The following is a 26,209-nucleotide window of genomic DNA, read 5'->3' as shown; positions in this document are numbered from 1 at the left end:
TAATTTATATTCTTCTTTTCTCTAACATTCTTCTCCAATGAAAAGAAAAATGTTGTTGAAGAATCCATACTGTTTAACTGAAGAAATTTTCCACGTATAGATGTGCTATGACTCCTTTCTTCATACAAATTTTTTAGAAGCAAATTATACTTTTCAAGTGTCCTTGCAGTCTCTGTATCTTCACCCACACCAATGGTGCTACTTAGTTTAAGAATTTGTTGTTCCAAAAGAAGGACTTTTTCTCTCATCTCAACCGTACGATTCTTTGTATATTGTTGGCAAAAAATCTGGATCTGTGCTTTTCCGATATCCCACCACTGGCCTAACGTTTTATACTGTAACTTTCTCTCTTTCCACTCTCCCCAGAACTGCGTGAAAATTTTTACAAAGGATTTATCTTGCAACAATCTATTGTTAAAACGCCAATAATTACGATAAGAAGTACTCTGTGTTATAGACATAGTTACAGCAACATAGTGATGATCAGAAAGTGACGTTGGTGAAATATAACTATTAAAAAATCTTCCTCTATTACCAATTTGAACATAAATCCTATCCAGCCGTGCACCAGAAACTGTGTTAGCATTTATTTTTAACCATGTGTATTGTCTGTCACTAGGAAAACCTTCTCTCCATACATCTACAAATTTATGATACTGGACTACGGTTTTGAGAGTTTCAGACGATTTTAAGTGAGGCTCAACATGATTCCGATCCATAGTGTAATCAAGAGTACAATTAAAATCACCAGCTAAAATTATTATTCTATTATTTGAAATTTCTGAAACAACATCTTTAAATTTTTTGAAAAAACAGACTCTTTCTACACCATTATTTGGAGCATAGACATTAATAAGAGAAAAATAGAATTCATATAACTTAAAATCTAATATTTGCATTCTACCCGATATAATTTCTGTAACCTTAATATCTTGAATTTGTAAATCTGAAGAAATAAGAAAACCTACTCCGGCACTAACATTTAATTTATGGCTAAAGAAAGCTTGGCCTCTCCATTCACTGAGCCACTGAGCCTGATTGTCCATATCTGTGTGTGTTTCCTGCAGAAAAACTATACTTGCTTTCTTCAAATCTACAAAATCAAACAAAGCAGCCCTTTTTTCAGCACTACAGCATCCATTAACATTCAAAGATCCAAAATTCAAGAATGTCATTGTGCTTATAAATAAAAAAGTGACTGATATCAAGCACCTAGCCATATACTCTTTCTTCCTCATTTTGTGATAATCAGATTTTTTTTCCATCACGATTGGTCATACCTTTCACCTTTGTTATTATTTTTTTAAGGCGATACCGCTTCTGCCTACTGAGTTCATCAAAAGTTGCTTTTCTCATTGCAACCTTGCTAGACACCAAAAAACGCTTCAAATCCGGGAAAAATGTCTCAATTTGTGGTTTACGAGCTCCTTTAGTTTCATCAAGAAAATCACTTATTTGTTTTACTGTATCCAACTTGGGAATACTTGATCCCGTTCCTTCAACATCCTCTCCATCAGATAGACTCTCTATCTCTATATCATCGTCCGAGTCATTTTCAGACTGAACATATTCTGAACTCCCCGCGGACATCTGAGTGTAGCTTTCTTCAGCTGCCTCACTTTCACCATTTACTTCATTATTCTCCATCTCTGTTTGTTCTTTTTCTAATCGTGTATCATCCTCATTAACATCTGGCGCGGACTTTTCCCCAACGCCAGCTTGATTTTCTAGCGTTTCAGCACTCTCACAGCTCTCCGTGTCTCTATTAACATTACTTTGCTTTGTAGGCACTGTTTCAACTACCGCTACGGGTTCAGTTTCTAGTTCAGCACCTTGTTCGGTTATTTTCGAACGAGAAGGCTTATCTGTTTGTTTATTTGGGCACATTTGCCGCACATGCCCTTGTCCCCCGCACGAAAAGCATCTCATTTGATCAGAACTAATAAAGATAGTATACTCTTTACCTTCATTAGTTAATTTCACAGCCAAATTAAGCGGATCCTGTTGCTCATTCAATATCATGTACGTATATCGCTGAAAAGACATGACGTGTCTGATGTCTGGATTTTTCAAACCTAACGAGATCATCTTAATAGGCCCTGTTAATTTGCCATATCGTTCAAGTACTCCCTGAATAACTTCGTTCTTAATGAACGGAGGAACATTCGATAACACAATTTTCTTTGAGGGACTCGATAACGGCAGTACTGGTAAGAACGTGTCATTAATTGTAATTCCACGTTCAATCAGATTATCCACCATTTGAACATCGGTAAGAAAAACAACAACGGCTTTATTCATTCTAGAGGCTGACTTGATATTTAGCCCACCAACTTGTTCACTGACTGCAACCAACACATCTTCCACAGATATGGAGTCGTCTGGCGTGCATTTAAATCCATGTCTGAGAGTCAAGCGTGAGAAATCTCCACTCGACCCCATCTGTTGAAGCTCACCTTCGCCAACTTCCGTCAGCGCATAAGCTAATTAAATATTTTTAAACTAAATTCGTATAAAGACTAATATATAAAGCGAAACAAACTCTCAAAAGCGTGCTCCAAAGTTCCAAAACTCCTCCCACTACCCACAATCCCGAGAGAGAGAGAGAGAGAGAGAGAGAGAGAGAATTATTAATTAATTTGTTTGTTTTACATTAGGTTACAATTATCACACTTATATCAACAGCATTTCTTTACCCACTCCATTAGTATAAATTATAGTATAAATTCACTTTAAATTTAGAATAAAAATTCCTGCCTGGCCGCGGGAAAAGAATTCGTATTTCGTATTCGTAAGGAGAATACAATAGTTCTTCAGGGTTGCTTAAGGCCCTGACTCATGGAGACTCGTGGGACGTTGTTTGGCATGAATTGTTCGAAGAGCTGACTGCTTTGGGCAGACGCCTGCTGGAGCTAAAGCACTGGATGCACTTAAATTCATCTGTGAAAAAGGGATGGAATAAATTTTTCCAAATGTTTTTGTAGCATTGAGAGTGTTTCTCACTCTCACCGTCAGTGTGAACTCTGGAGAACGCATTTTCTCAAAGCTTAAACTGATTAAAAATATAAAATTATAAACGAAAATTATTAGTGCCGTCAAAATTAGCATGTTAATGCATGCAATTAATTTAATACAAATTTAAAATCGCAAATCAAATCTCAATGTCAAAAAAAAAAAAAAATAATTAGCAATTAGATATTTTCTCCATATCACACAGCCCTACTAAAAAAAAACATCTTTATTTGACCCTTTAACTTTAGCACTCACTATTCTAATTCTATTCTTTATTAAAAAAAAAACTAGCATGTCAAATAGCTAACTGAGACTTGTTATAATACTTGTATATCATTGCTCTTTTGTTGATTTGATTGATGACTAAATGTATTTTGCTTATTGTTAATATTAGTGATGCTGCTGATTCTTTTTATAAATAAAATGTTTTTGTTGTATTATTTTGTTTGCAAGGAGGGAGGGATTGTTATAAATTGTTCAATTAAGTGGTGTTGTAATTATTGTGTCAAAAACAGAAGTATAACAATAAATAAATATTGGTTCTGCAGATTGGTTATCGGACACATAAACATGCAAATAATGGGTTATAAAAATCAGTATCTGTCGAACACTATGCAGGACAGTTTGTTCTTAATGTGACTCAAATACAACAAATACTTACATGAATGCACAGTTTTAAGGCAGCATTAATTGCCTTTTTTTGGTAACTTTGTGACTTAACTGTCTGATATAACTAGACATTGCCAACCTTAGCTTAATTGTGTTAAATATTTTGAACACAATAACTGAAAAAATTAATTGCATGCATTACCATGCTAATTCTGATGGCACTAATAATGCATAGATTAAATAGATTTGTTGTCATTTTTAATGGAAGATCAAAAGAATGAACTAAACTTTCAGATATATTTACAGTATTTTTGCTCATATTTAACAATTCTGAACTTGACTATATATCAGTATGTTTTAACCACATAATGTAAAGACTCCCTGTAGAGAAAATCATGTTTTAATGTTGTTTATATGTCGATGTGCTGTTTTCAATATGCTTTAGGACAAACCTTGTGCAAATTCATTAGTCAACACCATTGCTAAGCATTTTCACCTTAAAACTGCAGTTTACCAAAGACAGTATCAAAAACACAGCCTTGATTTCTACCTCACAAATGTAATAACCTATCTTGTCAACTATGTTGCAAAGCAAGAGAAGCCAGGATATCAAGGTGTATATATATGTATATATATATATATATATATATATATATTTTTTTTTTTATATGGTGAATCACCACATTCCCCTTGTCAACTCTACTGGCAAAGGGCATCTCAGAAACCACACGCCAGTGGTTTGAGTCTTACGTCATAGATAGGTCCTTCAAGGTATCTTGGAGAGGAGAGGTGTCCAAGTCACAACATCTAATTACTGGGGTGCCTCAGGGCTCAGTTCTTGGACCACGTTTCTTCTCTGTCTACATGGCCTCACTAGGTTCTGTCATTCAGAAACATGGCTTTTCTTATCACTGCTATACTGAAGACACCCTGCCCCTCATTCCATCCTGATGATCCGAAGGTAGCTATTCGCATCTCAGTTTTTCTCACAGACATTCCTTTCTGGATGAAGGACCAACACTTTCAACTTAACCTTCCCAAGACAGAACTGCGTGTGGTTCCTTAAAACCCATCACATCACAATTTCACCATCCAGTTAGACACATCAACCATAACTCCTTAAAAAACAGACAGAAACCTTAGTTATAAGTTAGTTCTCAGACCACATTGCTAAAACTGTCCGATCCTGCAGATTTGCTTTATTCAACATCAGGAAGATCAGGCCCTTTCTTTCGGAACATGCTGCACAACTCCTTGTTCAAGCTCTTGTTCTGTTCAGGCTGGACTATTGCTGTGTATATATATATATATATATATATATATATATATATATATATATATATATATATATATATATATATATATATATATATACACATTATATATTATATACACACACACACACATATATATATATATATATATATATATATATACATATATATACACACACAACCTCACAAACTCCTGAAAAAACTATAGTGCAATAATTGCTGTAAGCATTGTTTACACCCAAATATTTATTATTTTGCTAAATAATTTCAAAATTAGTTGGTTCCTGTTTTGACACAGTTTGTGTGCTGAGCCTCAGGAGTTTCTGTATAAAGTTCAAAGAATCTACCTCTTTCTTTCTCCTCTTCTTCTCTTCTTTGTCGTTCCTGTTGTTTCTGTTTCTCCCATTCCTCTTGTTGTCTCTTCATCTCCTCACGTATCTTTCTCTCTTGTTCCTCTCTTTCTTTAATCTCTCTTTTATATTGTTCTTCTCTCTCTCTAAATGCCTCTTCTATTCTTTGTCTTTCCTGTTGTCTCTGTTTCTCCCATTCCTCTCGTTCTCTCTTCATCTCCTCTTGTATCTTTTTGTCTTGTTCCACTATGTCTTTAATCTCTCTTTTATATTGTTCTTCTTTCTCTCTAAACTCTTCTTCTCTTCTCTTTTTGTCTTTCTCATAATTCTTTCTTTCTTTCTCCATATTTATCTCCATTCTCTCTTTCTCTTTTTCATGTTTGAACCTAAGATCTTCTTTCTCTCTCTGACTTCTCTCTCTCTCTCGTTCAAGTTTCTCATCAAATTCATCGCATGTTCTCTTAATTATATTTCTCCATTTCTCTTCCTCTTCTTCACTTCTTTGTCTTTCCTGTTGTCTCTGTTTCTCCCATTCCTCTCGTTCTCTCTCCATCTCTTGTATCTTTCTGTCTTGTTTCTCTCTTTCTTGTCTTTCTTTCTCCATGATCATCTTCATCTCTTCTTCTCTTTCTCTGACTCTCTCCATCAGTATTTTCTTCTGTTTTTCTCTCTCCATTTCTCTGAACATCTTACATGAGTAGTAACTCCCTCCGTTCTCTTTCACCATGTTGTCTATCTTCTGTAGTAGATCAGTCACCTGTGTTCGGTCTCTAGTCTCTTTATTATTGAACACATGGAATCTGTTTCCACACTCATCGATCAGGTTTTTAAGGGCAGATCCAGGTTCTCCCAGATACTGTTCAATAGTTTTGTTATGCAGATCATCTCCTCTGGTGAAGAGCACTATGATGTACTTTAAAGAGTTTTCACCAAACATCTCTTGAATGATCTTCACTGATGTTGCTTCTTCTTGAGTGTATTGTCCCACTGGGATCAGTAAGAGAAACACGTGTGGTCCAGGCAGGATCATGGATATACAGTTACTCATTTCTCTATGGATTTCTTCATTACTGAGTTCAGTATTAAACAGTCCTGGAGTGTCGATCACAGTAATGTGTCTGCCGTTGATTACATATGTCTCTTTCTGACACACTTCAGTAAAAGAAGTTTGACAAATGTCTGAAATAAATGCTTCTCTTCCTAAGATGGTGTTTCCAGTTGAACTCTTCCCAGCTCCAGTTTTTCCCAGCAGCACTATCCTCAGATCATCTTCGCTTTCTCTTGAATCTAAAGATAAGATAAATAATTTATACTGAAACATAATGTGTTAATCATGTTATTTCTCTGCATATCATTTTACTGTTGTGTAGACTTCAGCAATCATGAAAAGTGTGTTTAATTTATACAGATTTTATGGTCATTACCTTGTGACTGAAACCACATCTCTAATGAGTTTCTCAGTTTCTCCATCTGTGTCTCCATCGATGTCTCTGTGGAGAAACAAACACTACTATTTGACTAAATAAGCTCTAATTTCTCCATCAACACAGACACTTGTTTGTTTTGAACAATCATGTTGATCATAGTGTAGCACATTATTAATTAGCTAAATATTATCTGGATCTTCTCTAATTCTATTTTGTCTTCATTGGTAAAGATACTAAAAAATAAAATAAAAACAATCTTGCCTCATGCTCAAGCTCTCAAATCTCATTTGTTTTTTCCGCATATATTTAAACCTGACCAGTCATGATAACATGCAAGATCCAATTAGTTCATGCTCAGTTCCTCATTGCTCTTCTGCTCTTTCCATGTTGTTGAGGGTGCTGGGCTTCTAGCTATATGCAAACAAAAAAGTTCTCTCATGTGTCATGATTTAAAAAGGCACAATTAAAGATTTGGTATCTGAGATATATCTCCGGATGTTTTCCACAGAGAAAAGAAATCACACCCAAGTTTTTTAATGACATGATGTGGCAATAAAAGCAGAATTATAATTTTTGGTTGAACATTGAGTCTAACAACAGTGACAGTATTACTCAAACTGTGTCTGAAGACTGTATTCAGCTGCATAACCTTGTCTTTATGTCAATAAGGGATTTCAATGATTAATCGAAGATCGATTCATTGTCAATAATAGATGCAATAGATTAAAGCTATGTACATTGAGCAAGACACATGCTAGTGGCTGTGAGTGACGGGACTGGTTCTTTGCCAAGAATAATTTACTAACGTACAAATTACGCTTTTAATGTGATTCAGACTTTGAGAGTACATTAAAACTGACAACATACACTTATTTTGTATTGAAATGTAGTAACTAAGTCATGTTTAATTACATTTTCCGCAGATATAATTGTTTCATATTGGGCTCTGCACACTGACTCGGCTGCAGGACATGAGCAGGACAGGTCTAGGCTATATATAGGCTATAACTGAAAATGTAATTTGTTTCTACGTTCAATTTATTAATTTGTGGCTGCTGTCCATGTTTCATTAATTTGTTTCGCAGAAAACCCATGAGGGAATGAAATAAGTCATAGGAATGAATTTTTAATTCATGGCCACAAAATCTTTCCTTTTCCCCCATGTTTACCACAGGGAGAGATGTGAAAACTAGGGATGCATGATATATATTGGCACGATATGTGGTTAAACTCTAAACTAGGGTTGGGCGATGTGTTCAAATTTGGCATCGGACAATTTCTACAGTGAAACATTGCAATGGATGATGACATCTGCGGGGGTTATTGGGGGAGGTGTGCCCGAAGTGTGAATCCTTATAAGGCAAAAAACAACTAACAATTCCTTACACTGTGTCTACACTGGATGCGAGCGGTGTGGCGTGACAAAATACTATAGAACCACTGATCTATAATAGAGATTCATTATTTATAGATCAGTCAATAGAACTCAGTATAATCAGTGATGCTGTCTACACTGGATGCGGTGTGGCATGACACCACAAATCCCTGACAGTAAACTGCTGCCGCATTCTGTTTATGATGTGCTGACACAAAATTAGCCAGACTTTGGCTGATGCAGCTCGGCACCACATGACAGTTTTCGCGACCAGTGTAGACACTGTGTAATGAGAGATGACTGAGAACGATGGGGAATGATTTGCAGATCCTCAGTACCACTGACAAACATACAATATTGTAAAATGTGTGTTAAGTACTGCCATAGTTTAAACAGAGTACATGCGAATCGTGAATCTCGTAAGTGATAGTGAAACTAAAAAATGCTTCAAAAACACCTGCATTAAATTATACTAGCAGTTTTATTGCTGCATCATTAAATAATTTCTGATGAACATGGATTGGATCCATTTAACATTCAGCAGGCCTACATAAATACCACAGAACAAAGATATTAAATAAACAGTGCTTTTTAGGTAGATTTAACAGTTTTCAGGTACAGAAATATAGTAAACAAATGTAAAATAATTCACTTTATAAATTAAATTAAATTCAAATTAATCCTTTATTTTAACAGACTTTATTATGATTAATATTCTAATTTGTTTTAGTATACATTTTAATATTTTTTGTAAGTTTGAATATGTACTAATATGTACTAATATGTACTAATGCGGGACTCTTTATTTGATGGATTTTCTAATCTATGGAGCTTACATTATATGGATAATGACTTATCTTCGGATTTAAACTTTGTCAGTTAAATAAGCACCCCCTGAAAAAACATGAACTCTGTATATATTTGTTTACTGTTACTTTTAATAAGTGTTTTGTGTAATTCGGTGTATGTTGATGATAATGCAACCGAGAGTGCACTTTTTTAATGTGCACTTTTCGTGCTGTGTTTTGTTTAGCTCTTATGGTGATTTTTTGTAGTAAAAAAGGACGCAATAAACAATAAAACATCAGTAAAGTTTTGGTCATCACTCAGATGAGCTCTGGTACATTTATGAAAGCTAGAAAAGTTATTTGATTAAGAATAGTGTGCAATCTTTTGTTATTTGATTAGCATGTAAGTGCAGACAGCAGTGCTAGGATTATGCAACAGACATTATACAGCTTTGTGCCATTACGCAGTTAATTAGTAAACCATTGGTTTGTTATATCGGCCTTTTTCCTTATATACCCAATATGCCGATGGTTGTAAATTGAGGAAAAATCGTCTGATAAATATCAGTGGCTGATACATCAGTCCATCCCTTGAGTTGTGGGAGAGAGGAAAAAGGAGTTGCTGCTTTAAAGTGATACTCCAGCCCAAAAAGTATATTTTTGTCATAAATCACTTACCCCCATGTCGTTCCAAACCTGTAAAAGCTCAGTTCATCTTCGGAACACAATTTAAGATATTTTGGTTGAAAACCTGGAGGCTTGAGTCTAGGTATGAATCTATCCAATACTCAGGATCGGTATCAGCTCCGATCCTGGCATTTTCTGCGGAGACCAAGACCGATCCAAATCCGATATTGTGCGTATACTATTCTTCGTTAATGTTGCGCCCCACGAAAAGCACAAAAACATTATAAAGCATCAAAACATTTTCGTGGACATATTTCAAGTGTTCTGAAGCTGTTCCATAGTTTCATGTGAGGTACAGATTAATATTGAAGTAATTAAATTCAAGTTTACATAAACTCTTCTTTCAGCTGCGGCTGTCTGTCATCCTCCATTCAGCAAACAAACTGTGTGTCGCGTTCTGTTACTACAGTCAAAACGATGAAACTCTCTTTAAGAGCGAACATATCTGAGGCTTAAAACTTTTCAAAGAAAAGGCTTATTAAACTTACGCACAGATTTAATACACTACGTATCAATATATCTTCCCTTTGTACTAGTGATGTCCGGTTCGCGAAAGAATCGTTTGCTTTAACCGGTTCTTTTTAGTGAAGTGGTTGAACCAGTTCACCAGATCAGACTGAATCATTTGAACTGGTTCTCATCTCCAGTAAGCATTAATCCACAAATTACTATAAGTAATTTACTTTAACATGGCAAACACTCCCTCTAAGTCTAAATGAACCAATATCCCAGTGAAATTCATGTACTCATACAGTATACTGACTGAACTGCTGTGAATAGAGAACTGAAGATGAAATCGAGACGAGCAGCTTGTGTGTTGAACTAACTGTTCTATGTGGACTCGGAGGGCTGCACAGCCTGCACACTGTGACTCCATGTTGTTTCAAGCTCATCATTCTGCGCACAGGATGCACATAAGTGCTCTCTGCTGCTCTTATTGGTGCCTTTAGTATTATAATACTTTTCTGTGCAATCAAAGATTATTAATAGTCTTTATTATTTTTCATTAAAATTAAGTTTTGTATATGAAGAATATTGCAATTAATGATCAGGTCAACACAGAAGTATATAAATTCTACAATGTTAACCCTTTGACGCGTACAATCACACCGGTGTGATCAGTCTTGGCTGGTCCCTGAAGCGTACGATCACACCGGTGTGATTAGAACTTTCAGTGTGTCACGTCATCAACTGCTAAATTTAAATCCGCTTACACTCCTGCAGTGCGTGTTTCATTCATACTCGAAGCTGGAGGGAGAAGAACAGTATTTATCTGAAATAGAAATATTTTGTAAAATTATGTCTTTATCATCACTTTGATACATTTAAAGAATCCTTGCTAAATAAAAGTATTCATTTCTATAATTTATTTTCCAAAAAATTATACTGACACTAAGCTTTTGAATGATATACTGTATAATGTTGCTAAGGCTTTTTATTTCACATAAATGCTGATCTTTGGATCCTTCTATTCATCAAATAATGCTGAAAAAAATATTCACATTATTACTGCTTTTGCTGTACTTTGGATCAAATAAATGCAGGCTTGGTGAGCAGAAGAGACTTCTTTAAATACATTAAAAATCTTACTGTTCAAAAACTGTTCACTGATAGGCTATATAGATTACATAAATGTTATATTGTAATGTTTTATATATGTATATATATCTCTACCTGTATCTACTGACTATAGCTACTGATCCTGAGAAAATGTAGAAAATTAGAGAGTGGCCACAGCCCACGAGCGTCAGCGAACCCTGGCAGTTTGTGGGTCTCGCATCCTACTAAAGATGGTTTGTCAAAGACTTCGCCGCAGTTGCAAAGCCCCTTCACAACCTGCTAAGAATACATGCCCGATTTTACTGGACCCCTAAGAGCCAACAGGCCTTTGATAAGTTAAAAGGGGCTGTTCACTACAACCCAGGGGCACAGATAGGATTTTTTAACTGGGGGGGACCAAGCTGTCCAGCAGTCAAATTTTTTCTGTCCAGAAAAATCACCAGCACAGTCATAGACGACAGTATAATTGCATTTAAAAAAAAAAAATAATATAATAGAAAAGGTCTTTATTTTTTGCAACTTAATTCAAAAAAGCAAACTTTCTTATATTCTAGATTCATTGTACACAAACTGAAATATTTCAATATTTTTTTGTTTTAATTCTGATGGTTACGACTTACAGCTTAAGAAAAAAAAATCAGTATCTCAAAAATTTTAATATTCTATTTTGAGCTTGATTCACTTGATTAATTTTGAGTATAAATACATGGTACCTCCTGGGCTAGTTTAGAACATGCAACCACAATTAAGGGAAAGACTACTGACTTGACAGTTGTCCAGAAGACGATCATCAACATCCTCCACAAGGAGGGTAAGCCACAGAAGGTCATTGCTGAAAGGGCTGGCTGTTCACAGAGTGCTGTATCAAAATATATTCATAGAAAGTTGACTGAAAGGAAAAAAGTGTGGTAGGAAAAGGTGCACAAGTAACAGGGATGACCACAGCCTTGGGAAAATTATCAGGAAAACCCGATTCAAGAACTTGGGAGAGTTTCACAAGGAGTGGACTGAAGCTGGAGTCAGCATATCAAGAGTCACCATACTTAGACGCCTTCAGGAAAAGAGCTACAGCTGTCACAATCCTAGAACCAAGCCACTCCTGAACCAGAGAATAATGTCAGAAGCATTTCAACTGGGCTAAGGAGAAAAAGAACTGGACTGTTGCTGAGTGGTCCACAGTCCACTTTTTCATTTGGAAATCAAGGTCTAGAGTCTGGAGCAAGACTGGAGAGGCACAGAATTCAAAGTCCAGTGTGAAGTTTCTGAAGTCAGAGATGATTTGGGTGCCATGACGTCTGCTGGTGTTGCTCCATTGTGTTTTATCAAGTCCAAAATCAATGCAGCCATCTACCAGGAGGTTTTAGGAGCACTTCCATCTTCCATCTGCTGACAAGCTTTATGGAGATGCTGATTTCCTCTTCCAGCAGGACGTTAGCATCTGCCCACAGTGACACAACCACTTCCAAGTGGTTTGCTGACCATGATGCTATTGTGCTTGATTGGCCAGCCAGCTCACCTGACCTGAACCTCAGAGAGGATCTATGGGGTATTGTGAAGAGGAAGATAAGTAACATCTGACAAACAATAGAGGGGAGCTGAAGGCCACTATCAAATCAACCTGGGCTTTAGTAACACCTCAGCAGTGCCACAGGCTGATTGCCTTCATGCCACGCCACACTGAATCCCAGGTTGTATTTGAGTATTGAATGCATAATTAAACCTACTTTGGATTTCAATTTAAATTTTTCTTTCAAAGTTTCCTACTTTTATCTTTTCTTAGCTGGAAGTCAGCTAAGAAAAAAAAAAAAAAAAAAAAAAACTCTTGAAATATTTCATTCTGTGTGCAATGAATCTAGAATATAAGAAAGTTAGCTTTTTTAATTAAATTACAAAAATAAATAACTTTTCCATGACATTCAAATTTTTTTAGATGCACCTGTATAATATCACTATGGTTACCGCTACAGGCACAATTGAGGCAGCTACCAGCTCCTCGTAGGAACCCGGGGTCAGGAGTCATAGCACACACACACACACACACACACACAGAGAACATAAACGTCAGTGGCAGCACCATCGTCCAACAGAACAGCGTGTAGTGAGAAGGTGGGTACAAAGTAATGGTTAGATTATTATTGTGCTTCAGCCTGCATCTGCCCTGACCCCATTCTTTAGCACCAAAACAAACACACCCATTCACAAACAGGAAAATAAGCTGACTAAATACACGATTACTGTAACTGTGAAAGGTTATGTAAGCTGGCTAACTTACTTTTACAACTTACCTTACAAAAACTAAACATAGCCTATGGGTTTACTATTGAAATGAATTAATTAAATAAATTTATTATATAAAAAAAGCAAACAAAAAAATTGTTACTGTAATCATTAACAAAATAACCATGGATTTACTACTCTAACCATAGTTTAACCATGGTATTTGTACAACTATGGTTATACAAATGGTAATCAATACTCAAAAATAAAAAACCTTGTTTAAATTTTCTTTTTGTTGGGGTAATCTTGTTTGTGTTGAGTATTTGCAGAGCGTTTCTGTATTTGTTTGTGTTGTGAGTATTTGCAGCACGTGTGCTGTCAAACTGATGAAGATGTTTTCTTAATTTGCTGGTGCTTTTTCTATTTGAACGCGTTTTGTGAAGTTGCAGCGCGTTGAGCTCTCTTGGCCACCATGCCTCGCCCCTATTTTGAAATCTTCACCGGACCCCACACGTACGTATGCAACCATGGCAATGACGATTGCGGAAACAAGCGAAGATGACACACAAGCATATTCAAACAAAAAGTTGTGCGAAACAACGCAAAGTCAACGTTACTCACCTATCAAAAAGAAACAAATAAACCTCAGCGTCCGATTCGAGCCCTTCCCAATCCTTGAGTTTCTCTCCACCGCTGGAAAGCTGCCCCGATATTTACGTGGGTCCTGCCTCTTGCCTGATTGTAAACCCTCTTTTTTATCTGCCATCTCTCTCAATCTGTAGTCGATCTGCTAATATGCTAATTTTGAATAAAAGCATCTGCTAAATGACTAAATGTAATGTAATATGCGTCCTGTGCACTCAAATTGAGCGCTCTCTCTTCTCGCTATCAGGACAAGACACGCCCCCTTACCGCTGATTGGCTACAAGTGTGTTTTGGGACTCGGTCAGACACTGCGGTCAAAAGTGGGTTTTCAAAAATCGTTTAGTACACATTTAAGGAGCGGCGGGTCGGGTCGCTTCTACTAGATTACTGTACATAGCAGAAACTCAGATTAATCCTCTGTTTACCAATAGAGCCTTTCATTGAGACACTGAGGGGGACGGATCTGGTTCCTATGAATCTGGGGGGGGGGGGGGGGGCATGTCCCCCCCGTCCCTAGTGCCATCTGCGCGCCTGCTACAACCCCCTTCCTTGGCTATCCTTGGACAGAAATGTTCTTATTCTGGATACAGATGCCAGCAACTTCGGAATCGGGGATGTGCTGTTTCAACTGCAGCAAGGAGAGAGGCGAGTACTAGCAAATGGGAGTCGGAGCCTGAAGCCAAACAGTGTTAATTTTGACAGTAATTTTTTGATTTAGTCTTAGTCTTTATCTTGACACGAAAATGCTTAAAAGTCTTAGTCACATTTTAGTCATTTGAGTCTTATATAGTTTTAGTCTAGTTTTAGTCAATACTTTGTCAAGCTGCAGTTACCAACATATATTTTGGTAGCTATTATTTTTGTCTTCAAACTAAATTAGTCATTAATTCTTCTGTCTTTAGACTAAATCAATTAAGCCTATGATAAATTAGAATCAAGGGTTGAATTTGGAACAACTTGAATAAATTATGACTTGAATAAATTTTCATTTTTGGAGCGAACTATACCTTTAACAGTAGTGACAAGGGAGCAACTTATAAAAACTATAGATATTCATATAGGCTATAATATATTTAATATATATAATTTATAATTTTTGAAAAAGAAGCAGAATAAAACAAGACAAATATGAAAGAGATACAAATTAAACAAAATTTTCAGATACAGTAGGTTTACTTAAAATATTTAACATCTTTTGTTGGTTACCATTATAAAGAAATGGAAAGGTACTTAATTAATAATGCTGACCCTTTAAGATGAGAGGCATGCATGTAATACTGACACACATTCAGTTTTCACCCACCTGTTCACATTCACTTAATGTCTTAATCCATAACTGTACTTACGTGAAATATGCTACACGATAGAGCTGCAACTAATGATTATTTTTTTCTGTCGACTAATCTAACTATTATTTTTTCAATTAGTCGACTACTCTAACAATTATTTTATTAAAAGTACAACTTGTAATATAATATTTCAACCTTTATTGATTTTTTTTTTTCAAAAAAAAAAAATACTTCAATGTGGTTGAAGTTTTTACAGTATACAAAAATAAAGAGGCAAAGAAAATTATTTTAATATGGTAAATATGACTTAATGATAGCGTTTATAATTAAACCACAGTAGCCACAAATTAACAGTTGTCTGAGACATCATGAAATGTTCTTTAGCATCACAAAACATAAAATGTAGTGATCGTTCTGCTATGGTTTATTTTCATAATAGGTAAACACAGGTCACAAGTTAACACGGTCACATTTCCTTGATTCAGCAGCTGCACGATGTGCCGCCGAGGGTCCTGTCTTGAATCCAGAGATCTGGAGCTGATTCGATGTAGATCGGTGGTTCGTGACTGTCGCCTCGCGGTGCCGTCTTTTAACGCTTGTTCGAAACCCGTGCCAACACAGACTTACTTTATTTATTTATTTTTTTGTTTATCCTACTTACTTCAGCCACTACGGGTGATCATACCAATAACTTGTAATCCTTACAAGAATATCAGAATCATGCAATGAGCAAGTCTGCGTTTATTAGACACTTAATAATATCACATCAGTTTGTGCTTTTAGAATCGCCAAATCTGCTGCTGTCATTCCATCACATCTGCAGCGGAGACCTGAACCAGGAAGTTGGTCACCAGATAACACGGTAACCAGTTAAACCCAGCGGGGCAGGGTTTCATATTTTTTGAAGCACCCCTGGGCGCCGCCATTGGCTAGTGGACCCCCACCTGCTGTTAGCAATCCAATATACTTCCATTCATTTTGGTGTCACTTTGACAGCGAATAACTTTACATCTGAGGCGTTTAAAGACTCCATTTGTCCATTAATTATTTCTAAAGAAACAGGAAAATGTATAAAAGGCTCCATTACCTTGTATCTTACGTTATGGTCCCGTAGAAGCAGTTTTTGTAAAAAAAAAAATAGGCTAACGATTGCGTCATAACCAGACTCTCTGTCGCACAGTAGAGAAATTACCATACGGAAAGGAGGAGAAGCTCGCAGGCAATCTTTTACTGTCTATGAGGCAATTGGGGGGACACGGAGGCATAAAGTCAAGGGAGATAATTAATCAGAATACTTAGGTTTCATAGACAATTGGACGAGCTTTTGGGGTAGACCTGACCTGTTTAAAAGAGATGGTCTTCATCCCTCCTGGGGTGGCACCACTCTTCTCTCTAGAAATATGGCCAATAGTCTTAGAGTTTATACTTGACTAACTGGGGCGCAGGTCAGGAAGCAGACAGATTGGCTAAACCGACCATCTGCTAGCTGCCTCCCGTCACAGAGGTCAGTTAATTCTCAGCACATAGAGACTCTTTCACCTAGATATCACACTATAGAGACTGTGTCTGTTCCCCGAACTAGACAACACAAAAAATGTCCAAACCAAGTTAAGGTTAACAATTTAATGGAGGTTCAACAAATAAAAAACAAATGCAATATGGATAAACAAATGATAAAGCTTGGCTTATTGAATATCAGATCCCTTTCTACGAAAACACTTTTTGTAAATAATATGATCACTGATCAAAATATAGATGTACTCTGTTTGACAGAAACCTGGCTAAAACCTGATGATTTCATTATTTTAAATGAGTCCACCCCCCAAGATTACTGTTATAAACACGAGCCACGTCTAAAAGGCAAAGGGGGAGGAGTTGCTTCAATTTATAACAACGTTTTCAGGATTTCTCAGAGGGCAGGCTTCAAGTCTAACTTGTTTGAAGTAATGGTGCTACATATAACATTATCCAGAGAAACAAATGTTAATGATAAATCCCCTGTTATGTTTGTACTGGCTACTGTATACAGCCCACCAGGCCACCATACAGACTTTATTAAAGAGTTTGGTGATTTTACATCCGAGTTAGTTCTGGCTGCAGATAAAGTTTTAATAGTTGGTGATTTTAACATCCATGTCGATAATGAAAAAGATGCATTGGGATCAGCATTTATAGACATTCTGAACTCTATTGGTGTTAGACAATACGTTTCAGATCATACTCTAGATTTAATACTGTCACATGGAATTGATGTTGATAGTGTTGAAATTATTCAGCCAAGTGATGATATATCAGATCATTATTTAGTTCTGTGCAAACTTCATATAGCCAAAATAGTAAATTCTACTTCTTGTTACAAGTATGGAAGAACCATCACTTCTACCACAAAAGACTGCTTTTTAAGTTAGCTTCCTGATGTATCCAAATTCCTTAGCATATCCAAAACCTCAGAACAACTTGATTATGTAACAGAAACTATGGACTCTTTTCTAGCACTTTAAATACAGTTGCTCCTTTAAACTTAAGGAAGGTTAAGGAAAACAGTCTGACACCATGGTATAATGAGCACACTCGCACCCTAAAGAGAGCAGCCTGAAAAATGGAGCACAGCTGGAGGAAAACAAAACTAGAGGTATTTCGTATTGCTTGGCGGGAAAGTAACATATCCTACAGAAAAGCATTAAAAACTGCTAGATCTGATTACTTTTCTTCTCTTTTAGAAGAAAACAAACATAACCCCAGATATTTATACAATACAGTGGCTAAATTAACGAAAAAATAAAGCCTCAACAAGTGTTGACATTTCCCAACACCACAGCAGTAATGACTTTATGAACTACTTTACTTCTAAAATCGATACTATTAGAGATAAAATTGCAAACATTCAGCCGTCAGCTACAGTATCACATCAGACAGTGCACTATAGACCCCCTGAGAAACAGTTCCACTCATTCTCTACTATAGGAGAGGAAGAATTGTATAAACTTGTTAAATCATCTAAACCAACAACATGTATGTTAGACCCTAAACCATCTAAGCTCCTAAAAGAGGTGCTTCCAGAAGTCATAGATCCTCTTCTGACTATTATTAATTCATCATTGTCATTAGGACAATAAAAAAAAAAATGGTGACCCATACTCAGAATTTGTGCTCTGCATTTAACCCATCCGAAGTGCACACACACAGAGCAGTGAACACACACACACTGTGAACACACACCCGGAGCAGTGGGCAGCCATTTATGCTGCAGCGCCCGGGGAGCAGTTGGGGTTCGATGCCTTGCTCAAGGGCACCTAAGTCGTGGTATTGAAGGTGGAGAGAGAACTGTACATGCACTCCCACACCCACAATTCCTGCCGGCCCGGGACTCGAACTCACAACCTTTCGATTGGGAGTCCAACTCTCTAACCATTAGGCCACGACTTCCCCCGTGGATATGTCCCCAAAACCTTCAAACTGGCTGTTATTAAGCCTCTCATCAAAAAAACACAACTTGAGCCCAAAGAACTAGTTAATTATAGACCAATCTCGAATCTCCCTTTTCTGTCCAAGATACTAGAAAAGGTGGTATCCTCACAATTATATTCCTTCTTAGAGAAAAATGGTATATGTAAGGATTTCCAGTCAGGATTTAGACCGTATCATAGTACTGAGACTGCTCTCCTTGGAGTTATAAATGATCTGCTCTTATCATCTGATTGTGGGTGTATCTCTCTATTAGTTTTATTGGATCTTAGTGCTGCGTTTGACACAATTGACCACAACATTCTTTTGCATAGACTTGCACACTTTGTTGGCATCAGTGGAAGTGCATTAGCATGGTTTAAATCTTACTTATATGACCGCCATCAGTTCGTAGCAGTGAATGAAGATGTATCATATCGATCACAAGTGCAGTATGGAGTACCTAAAGGCTCAGTACTAGGGCCGCTACTCTTCACGCTTTATATGTTACCCTTGGGAGATATCATCAGGAAACATGGTGTTAGCTTTCACTGTTATGCTGATGATACTCAGCTCTATATTTCTTCGCGGCCTGGTGAAACACACCAATTTGAAAAACTAATGGAATGCATAGTCGATATAAAAAAAACTGGATGACGAGTAATTTCTTACTGCTAAATTCAGAAAAAACAGAGGTGTTCATTATAGGACCTAAAAACTCTGCTTGTAATAACCTAGAACACTGTCTAAGACTTGATGGTTGCTCTGTAAATTCTTCGTCATCAGTTAGGAACCTAGGTGTGCTATTTGATCGCAATCTTTCCTTAGAAAGTCACGTTTCTAGCATTTGTAAAACTGCATTTTTCCATCTAAAAAATATATCTTAATTACGGCCTATGCTCTCAATGTCAAATGCAGAAATGTTAATCCATGCATTTATGACCTCAAGGTTAGATTATTGTAATGCTTTATTGGGTGGTTGTTCTGCACGCTTAGTAAACAAACTACAGCTAGTCCAAAATGCAGCAGCAAGAGTTCTTACTAGAACCAGGAAGTATGACCATATTAGCCCGGTCCTGTCATCGCTGCACTGGCTCCCTATCAAACATCGTATAGATTTAAAAATACTGCTTATTACTTATAAAGCCCTAAATGGTTTAGCACCTCAGTATTTGAATGAGCTCCTTTTACATTATACTCCTCTACGTCCGCTACGTTCTCAAAACTAGGGCAATTTGATAATACCTAGAATATCAAAATCAACTGCGGGCGGCAAATCCTTTTCCTATTTGGCGCCTAAACTCTGGAATAACCTACTTAACATTGTTCGGGAGGCAGACACACTCTTGCAGTTTAAATCTAGATTAAAGACCCATCTCTTTAACCTGGCATACACATAACATACTAATATGCTTTTAATATCCAAATCCGTTAAAGGATTTTTAGGCTGCATTAATTAGGTAATCCGGAACCGGAAACACATCACATAACACCCTATGTACTTACTACATCATTAAAAGAATGGCATCTACGCTAATATTTGTCTGTTTCTCTCTTGTTCCGAGATCACCGTGGGCACCAGATCCAGTCTGTGTCCAGATCAGAGGGTCACTACAGTCACCCGGATCCAGTACGTATCCAGACCAGATGGTGGATCAGCACCTAGAAAGGACCTCTACATCCCTGAAAGACAGCGGAGACCAGGACAACTAGAGCCCCAGATACAGATCCCCTGTAAAGACCTTGTCTCAGAGGAGCACCAGGATAAGACCACAGGAAACAGATTATTCTTCTGCACAATCTGACTTTGCTGCAGCCTGGAATTGAACTACTGGTTTCGTCTGGTCAGAGGAGAACTGGCCCCCCAACTGAGCCTGGTTTCTCCCAAGGTTTTTTTTTCTCCATTCTTTCACCGATGGAGTTTTGGTTCCTTGCCGCTGTCGCCTCTGGCTTGCTTAGTTGGGGTAACTTCATCTACAGCGATATCGTTGACTTGATTGCAAATAAATGCACATACACTATTTAACTGAACAGAGATGACATCACTGAATTCAATGATGAACTGCCTTTAACTGTCATTTTGCATTATTGAGAGACTGTTTTCCAAATGAATGTTGTTCAGTTGCTTTGACGCAATGTATTTTGTTTAAAGCGCTATATAAATAAAGGTGACTTTGACTTTGACCAAAATTTGCTCCTGTTCACACTGGCCTTCTCTGGAAGATTTGGTGGGTGATTCAGATTTCTCTTGGCACAGCTATTAAAAGACTTACAATTGTCAGACAGGTTGCTCACTTGACATCTACGTCATCAAGCTCAGTTTGAGTCTGCACATTGCACAAGATATAAACAGTGTGACGCATCGATGCATTTCACACACGTCAATGTATTTTTGTAGTCAACGTAATTGATGACGTCGACGCGTCATTGCAGCAATTCTACACGATAGACATTTGGACATCTGTGTTTGTATTTGAATGCTGAGAACTGATTGCTAGTACAAGCTGCCATCACTGGCTTTACTTCTTCATTTTCTGGGTGGACTACTGAAGAACTGCGTACTGCCCAAGCAGCGGATTCTGATATCGCTCCCATCAAGAAGTAGATGAGGATAGCATGGAACAACCCTCTTGAGAAGATATGTCACTCTACAGGCCGGCAATGAAAGCCTATTGGAGTCAGTGGCACATCCTAAAGGATGGCATTCTGTTATGACGTTACTTATAAATGAGGGCCCTGAGATTTACCACCAGGTTATCCTGCTGTGAGTTTTCCGGAAAGATGTCATGCACCAGATGTGTGAGGGGCTTGTGGGTGGACATTTCGTTGTATTATTGGTACAAAATGTGAGTAGATGTTTCACTTAGTTGTTGCACATGCACCAGTTGTGCTGCAAATGCTCAACCATTAAAGAGGCCTCAAGCACCCATGTGTACCATGCGAGTGGGTGTACCCCCTGCCCTATGACCAGGCTGTTACTCTGGCAGAGGTTATAGTCGCTGAATGGGTCTACTGTTATGGGGCACCACTTACCCTCTGTAGTGACCAGGGTACCAATTTTGAATTGGAGGTCTTCCAAACAATGTGTGAGCTGGTCGACATTGACAAGACCCATACAACCCCCTTCTGACCTCAGTCAGATGGGAAAAGAGTAATTTAATACCACTCTACAGAAAATCCTAGCCACAACCTCTGAACGATGCCACTGGGAATGGGATCTGATGGTTCCCCTATGCTGTGATGGCTTGAATAGTGGCCAAGCACAGTTTGACTGGATTTACCCCAGACATGATGCTCTTCAGAGATAATGGAGCCCACTGACCTGGTTGCAGGAAAGCACCCCAACGACACACTGATCATTCCCACAATATGTGGTTCAGATGAGAGAAAGGTTGAAGTTGGTACATCAAGTTGCAAGTGATGCACTAGGCCAATAAGTGGAGCAAGCTAAAAAGCAGTACGACAAGAGCGCAGCCAAGACACGCTAAAGTGTCACTTCATCTACAGCGATATCATTGACTTGACTGCAAATAAATGCACAGGCACTATTTAAACTGAACAGAGATGAGATCACTGAATTCAACAATGAACTGCCTTTAACTATCATTTTGCATTATTGACACACTGTTTTCCTAATGAACGTTGTTCAGTTGCTTTGACGCAATGTATGTTGTTTAAAGCGCAATATAAATAAAGGTGATTTGACTAAAGAGTTTGTGATGTGGTGTGGTACCTTGTAAAGGAAACTAAGCAAGTGAAAAACAAAATCAGGAAGTTTCTCCCCAACTATGATGGTCCTTACTTTATCCAGGGACATCTGGATGACTTAGTGTAGCAGATCCAGAGAAACCCGAGGACCAAAGTAAAAGTCGTTCACCATGACATGCTCAAGCCATAACATTCTCGGCAACCCCTGGAGAACAGCTGGGTGTCTAAAGACTTTTTTTGTTTGGCCCCAGTTTGGCCACCTCAGGAAGTTCCTGTCCCAGACCTGGGAGTCAGTGGAGCTGAACTTGACTTGGATCAGTCTTGTCTTTTCACGTAAGAAACCAGAGATTTCAGAGTCCTAGACAGTGTGCCGATGACAGAGCAGGACACAGAGGATGTTCAGTGGAGAGAAGGTAGCACGATGCAACAGGATTTAACAGGGACTGTTATCAGCCAAATGAGAGGTAGACGGCAACGAGTCTTTTGGTTGACTGCAAACGAGTTTTCCTTCCACCAGCTCTGGTGGTGGAAGGAGTTATCTGACTGCACAAAACAGTCACACGAGCTGCAGTTACATTTGGGATCATTATATTTTGAATGCTATTACTGTATTTTTCGGACTGTAAGTCACATCTGAATATAAGTGGCATCAGTCCAAAAATACGTCATGATGAGGAAAAAAACATATATAAGTCGCACTGGACTATAAGTCGCATTTATTTAGACCCAAGAACCAAGAGAAAACATTACCATCTACAGCTGCGAGAGGGCGCTCTATGTTTTCAGTGTAGACTACATGACTACTGAGCAGCATAGAGCGCCCTCTCGCGGCTGTAGACGGTAATGTTTTCTATTGATTCATTTCTCTTAGTTCATTTCTCTTGGTTCATGTCAATTTAATTTTGATAAATAATCGCAGGACCAGCCAAACTATGAAAAAAGTGCGACTTCTAGACCGTTTAAAAAGGCGCACTAAACAGAATATGAAACAGCCGACAAAGTAAAATGACCCCAAAAGTAGCCTTACAACAGGGCACACAGTTAATTTTATCAAATGATAATCACATCTATTTATTTGACAATCCTGCTACTAGCCTTTATTTAGACTAAAACCCCCTTTATTTCTGCTGAGGGAGCTGGCTTTTTGAGTGCAATTTGCATATCCTGTCATTCTGGTGAATATGTCAACGCAATAGACACATTTTGCAGTTAACGATTAATTAAATGACAATCGATCACGGAAATTATCTTCAAACCAAAACAAAAGAGATTTGCAAAAACGTCATGTAGTCACAAAGTGACCCTCATTTTTCTCCCTGTAATTTCTCTTGCACTACACATTATCTATGGAAGGACAAAATAGTTCATGATCATACTCATTGTTTTATTATGTAAAATAATAAGTAACAAACCTCCTCCATCACGTCCTGTTTTTGTCTTCTCACTAAGATCAGAATCCTGATTCTTTCCCAGCATAACATTACTCAGATCACTCACTGAAAAGACCGGAGACACAAAAGAATCCAATAAAAAAACACTGCATAATCATCAGTGAACATTAAAATAATTTTCTATAGAATTAAACACTCTATAGAAATAACAGATTTAACACAAGACACAAATTAATGTTATAAAAAATATATAATAATAATAAAAATAATAATAATAACTGTAGGCCCAGATCTGTACGGACAAGTTTTATGGTGATTTTAGTCATTTTTGGAAAATGAGAGAATGTTTAAATAAATAAAAATATAACATAATTTATTTATACTTATGATGTCTAATATTTTCTTACACAGCATAAGTTGGTCTAACTAAAAATATGGTGGTCTTCCTTATCAAACAGTTAACCACTGACCAACATCATGTTCGGTCTCTCTCAAAAACAACAATATAAAATATATATATATATATATATATATATATATATATATATATATATAGATAGATAGATAGATAGATAGATAGATAGATAGAGACTTACTTGCTCAGACTTACCTTTTAGTCTAGGACTAGACCTAAGCCTTGTCTGTGAATCCAGGGGAAGATTACAACACATAAATGTTAAACATCTTAATATCATGCCAGCGATTTCATTTACTTACTGGTAGGACGTTCCAATTCTGGACTGTGTCTGTCTGCTGCTGCTAGAGAAGAAAAATCACAGACATACAGAGAAAGAGACGGTTTATCCATTATAAATGATTTCTAAAAGCCTGCATGCACTGAAAGCTGTGACTTCACAATGTTTGTATTTACCAAATAATTGAGTTCAGAACAGTGTGCTGATGATCACAGATCATTGAGATCAACACTCATTTGATTGGTAACTATTATTTTCCTTATCTTCAGAACATCTACAGTGTGACAAAATTACACTTCAACTCATAATGATATATAGCCTACATACAAATATTAATAAATGGGTAATAATAAAAAAAAAGAAACCTCAAAATGAAATATTAATAAATGGGCAATAAAAGAAACCTCATGCTGAAGGTTAGTTACTTCCTGGTGTCCAATGGATTAAACATAAATATAAGAGCGCAGTTAAATATCATTTAATAAACGAAATTATATAAACGACTATATGTTTGCTAATATTTCTTATATACGTAATAAATCAAAACGTGGCTAAATTTATTTGTATCCAATTTGTTTCTTACCTGACGCCATTTTTACACCTGATCAAATCGAAAGAAAATCACTTATAGAGCTGACCTTCGGCCCGCCTGCAGAGACTGAGAAAAAAATTGATTTTATATTAATTGACATTTCAAAAATCCATTAATTTAGCTTCTTTAATACAGAAATGAAACACGGAAGATGCGGTTTCTTCTTGAATTGTTCTGATGAACAGAATAAGAATATTCAGAATGTATTTTAATGTATAAATGCAGTAGCAGCTCCTGACCATTCATTTAGGTGGAGCTTCTGGGTCGTAGCTCTGTCTTATGATTAATCTTTATAAATTTCACATTCTAATCGCTTATTTGCCGACGCGCTTCTGGAAGAGGTTTGGTCTTTGTGAAACTCCGCCTGAGGGTGGAGTAGCTGTTCTAATGTTGAATAGCTGTTTTCTTATTCTGTATTCTTACTTTGTTTTGTCTACAGTATGTGCAGAAGCACTCAAGAAAGTTTTTTCATTGTGTTTTGTACTTGATGATATTTGATGCTTGAAGAATCTGGGTAAAAATAAACATTAGAAATCGTGTATCATTCGTTCTTTCATTTTTCTAATTGAAACCAAAAATGAAAAAAAAAAAACTACTTTTTTTTTTTTTTTTTATCTGTTTCCAAAACTAAAATGAAAAAACGGTTTATATATATATATATATATATATATATATATATATATATATATATAAACTGATAACAAGCATGTGTGTTTCACTCTTTCACTCTTTGTTTCGTCTGATGCCAGTTAGTGATGGTTGTTCTTGGACGATTCGGTCATTTTAAACGAATCTTTAATGTGACTCGGGAAGAACGAGTCGTCTCGGGGAGTGATTCGTTCAGACGCGCGTGCGCAAAATTCTATAGTTTCTGTACAGGAATTAGTCTAGTTCACCTGTTTCAGTCAGTGCAGTGGGAGCCGGAAAGAGAATTGATTAGTTCATTTCTTGAGTCTTTCGGGTTTTCGAGTCGCTCCTCACGTGACAGACCCATAAGCTTTGACCATAGACTGGAGTTACCCTGGGGGCTGTTCCATAAAAGCCGCTTAGAAAAGCGGGTATTAAAGTCCAAAACCTGACTTGAATGAGCCGAGCTAAACATCCGCGCTTAAATTGGTTCCATAACAGTAAGTTGAGGATCATGTG

The 26,209-nt window shown here is 37.2% G+C and overlaps 2 protein-coding genes across 4 annotated transcripts in view; one reads left to right on the top strand and one right to left on the bottom strand.

Annotated features, from left to right (window-relative positions):
- Window positions 1-26,209, top strand: part of LOC113098921 (NACHT, LRR and PYD domains-containing protein 5-like) — a 258,050-nt gene that overhangs the window by 141,939 nt on the left and 89,902 nt on the right. The window lies entirely within an intron of this gene.
- Window positions 5,141-25,065, bottom strand: LOC113098925 (GTPase IMAP family member 4-like). Of its 3 annotated transcripts, XM_026263980.1 has the most exons (6): window positions 25,055-25,065; window positions 24,494-24,535; window positions 24,387-24,417; window positions 23,798-23,881; window positions 6,670-6,735; window positions 5,141-6,532 (listed from the first exon to the last, which is right to left on the bottom strand). In XM_026263980.1, exons 4-6 carry the CDS (start codon window positions 23,859-23,861, stop codon window positions 5,169-5,171), a joined length of 1,494 nt encoding a protein of 497 aa, XP_026119765.1. In that variant the 5' UTR covers window positions 23,862-23,881; window positions 24,387-24,417; window positions 24,494-24,535; window positions 25,055-25,065; the 3' UTR covers window positions 5,141-5,168. The 3 variants fall into 3 exon arrangements, with proteins under 3 accessions (XP_026119765.1, XP_026119763.1, XP_026119764.1); XM_026263978.1 differs by lacking the exon at window positions 24,387-24,417; XM_026263979.1 differs by lacking the exon at window positions 24,387-24,417 and having other exon boundaries at window positions 24,494-24,532.

This window comes from Carassius auratus, unplaced genomic scaffold (genome assembly GCF_003368295.1).
Source record: "Carassius auratus strain Wakin unplaced genomic scaffold, ASM336829v1 scaf_tig00216741, whole genome shotgun sequence".
In the NCBI taxonomy this organism is placed as follows: domain Eukaryota; kingdom Metazoa; phylum Chordata; class Actinopteri; order Cypriniformes; family Cyprinidae; genus Carassius; species Carassius auratus.
This window is presented reverse-complemented; position numbering and strand designations above follow the sequence as displayed.

Bases quoted from the DNA above. Each gene is read 5' to 3' on its own strand.
- LOC113098925 (XM_026263978.1), bottom strand. The intron at 23,882-24,493 runs GTAAGTAAATGA...CGGTCTTTTCAG, and splicing joins AGAATTGGAACGTCCTACCA to TGAGTGATCTGAGTAATGTT. The intron at 6,736-23,797 runs GTTTGTTACTTA...GTTTCTCCACAG, and splicing joins AACAGGACGTGATGGAGGAG to AGACATCGATGGAGACACAG.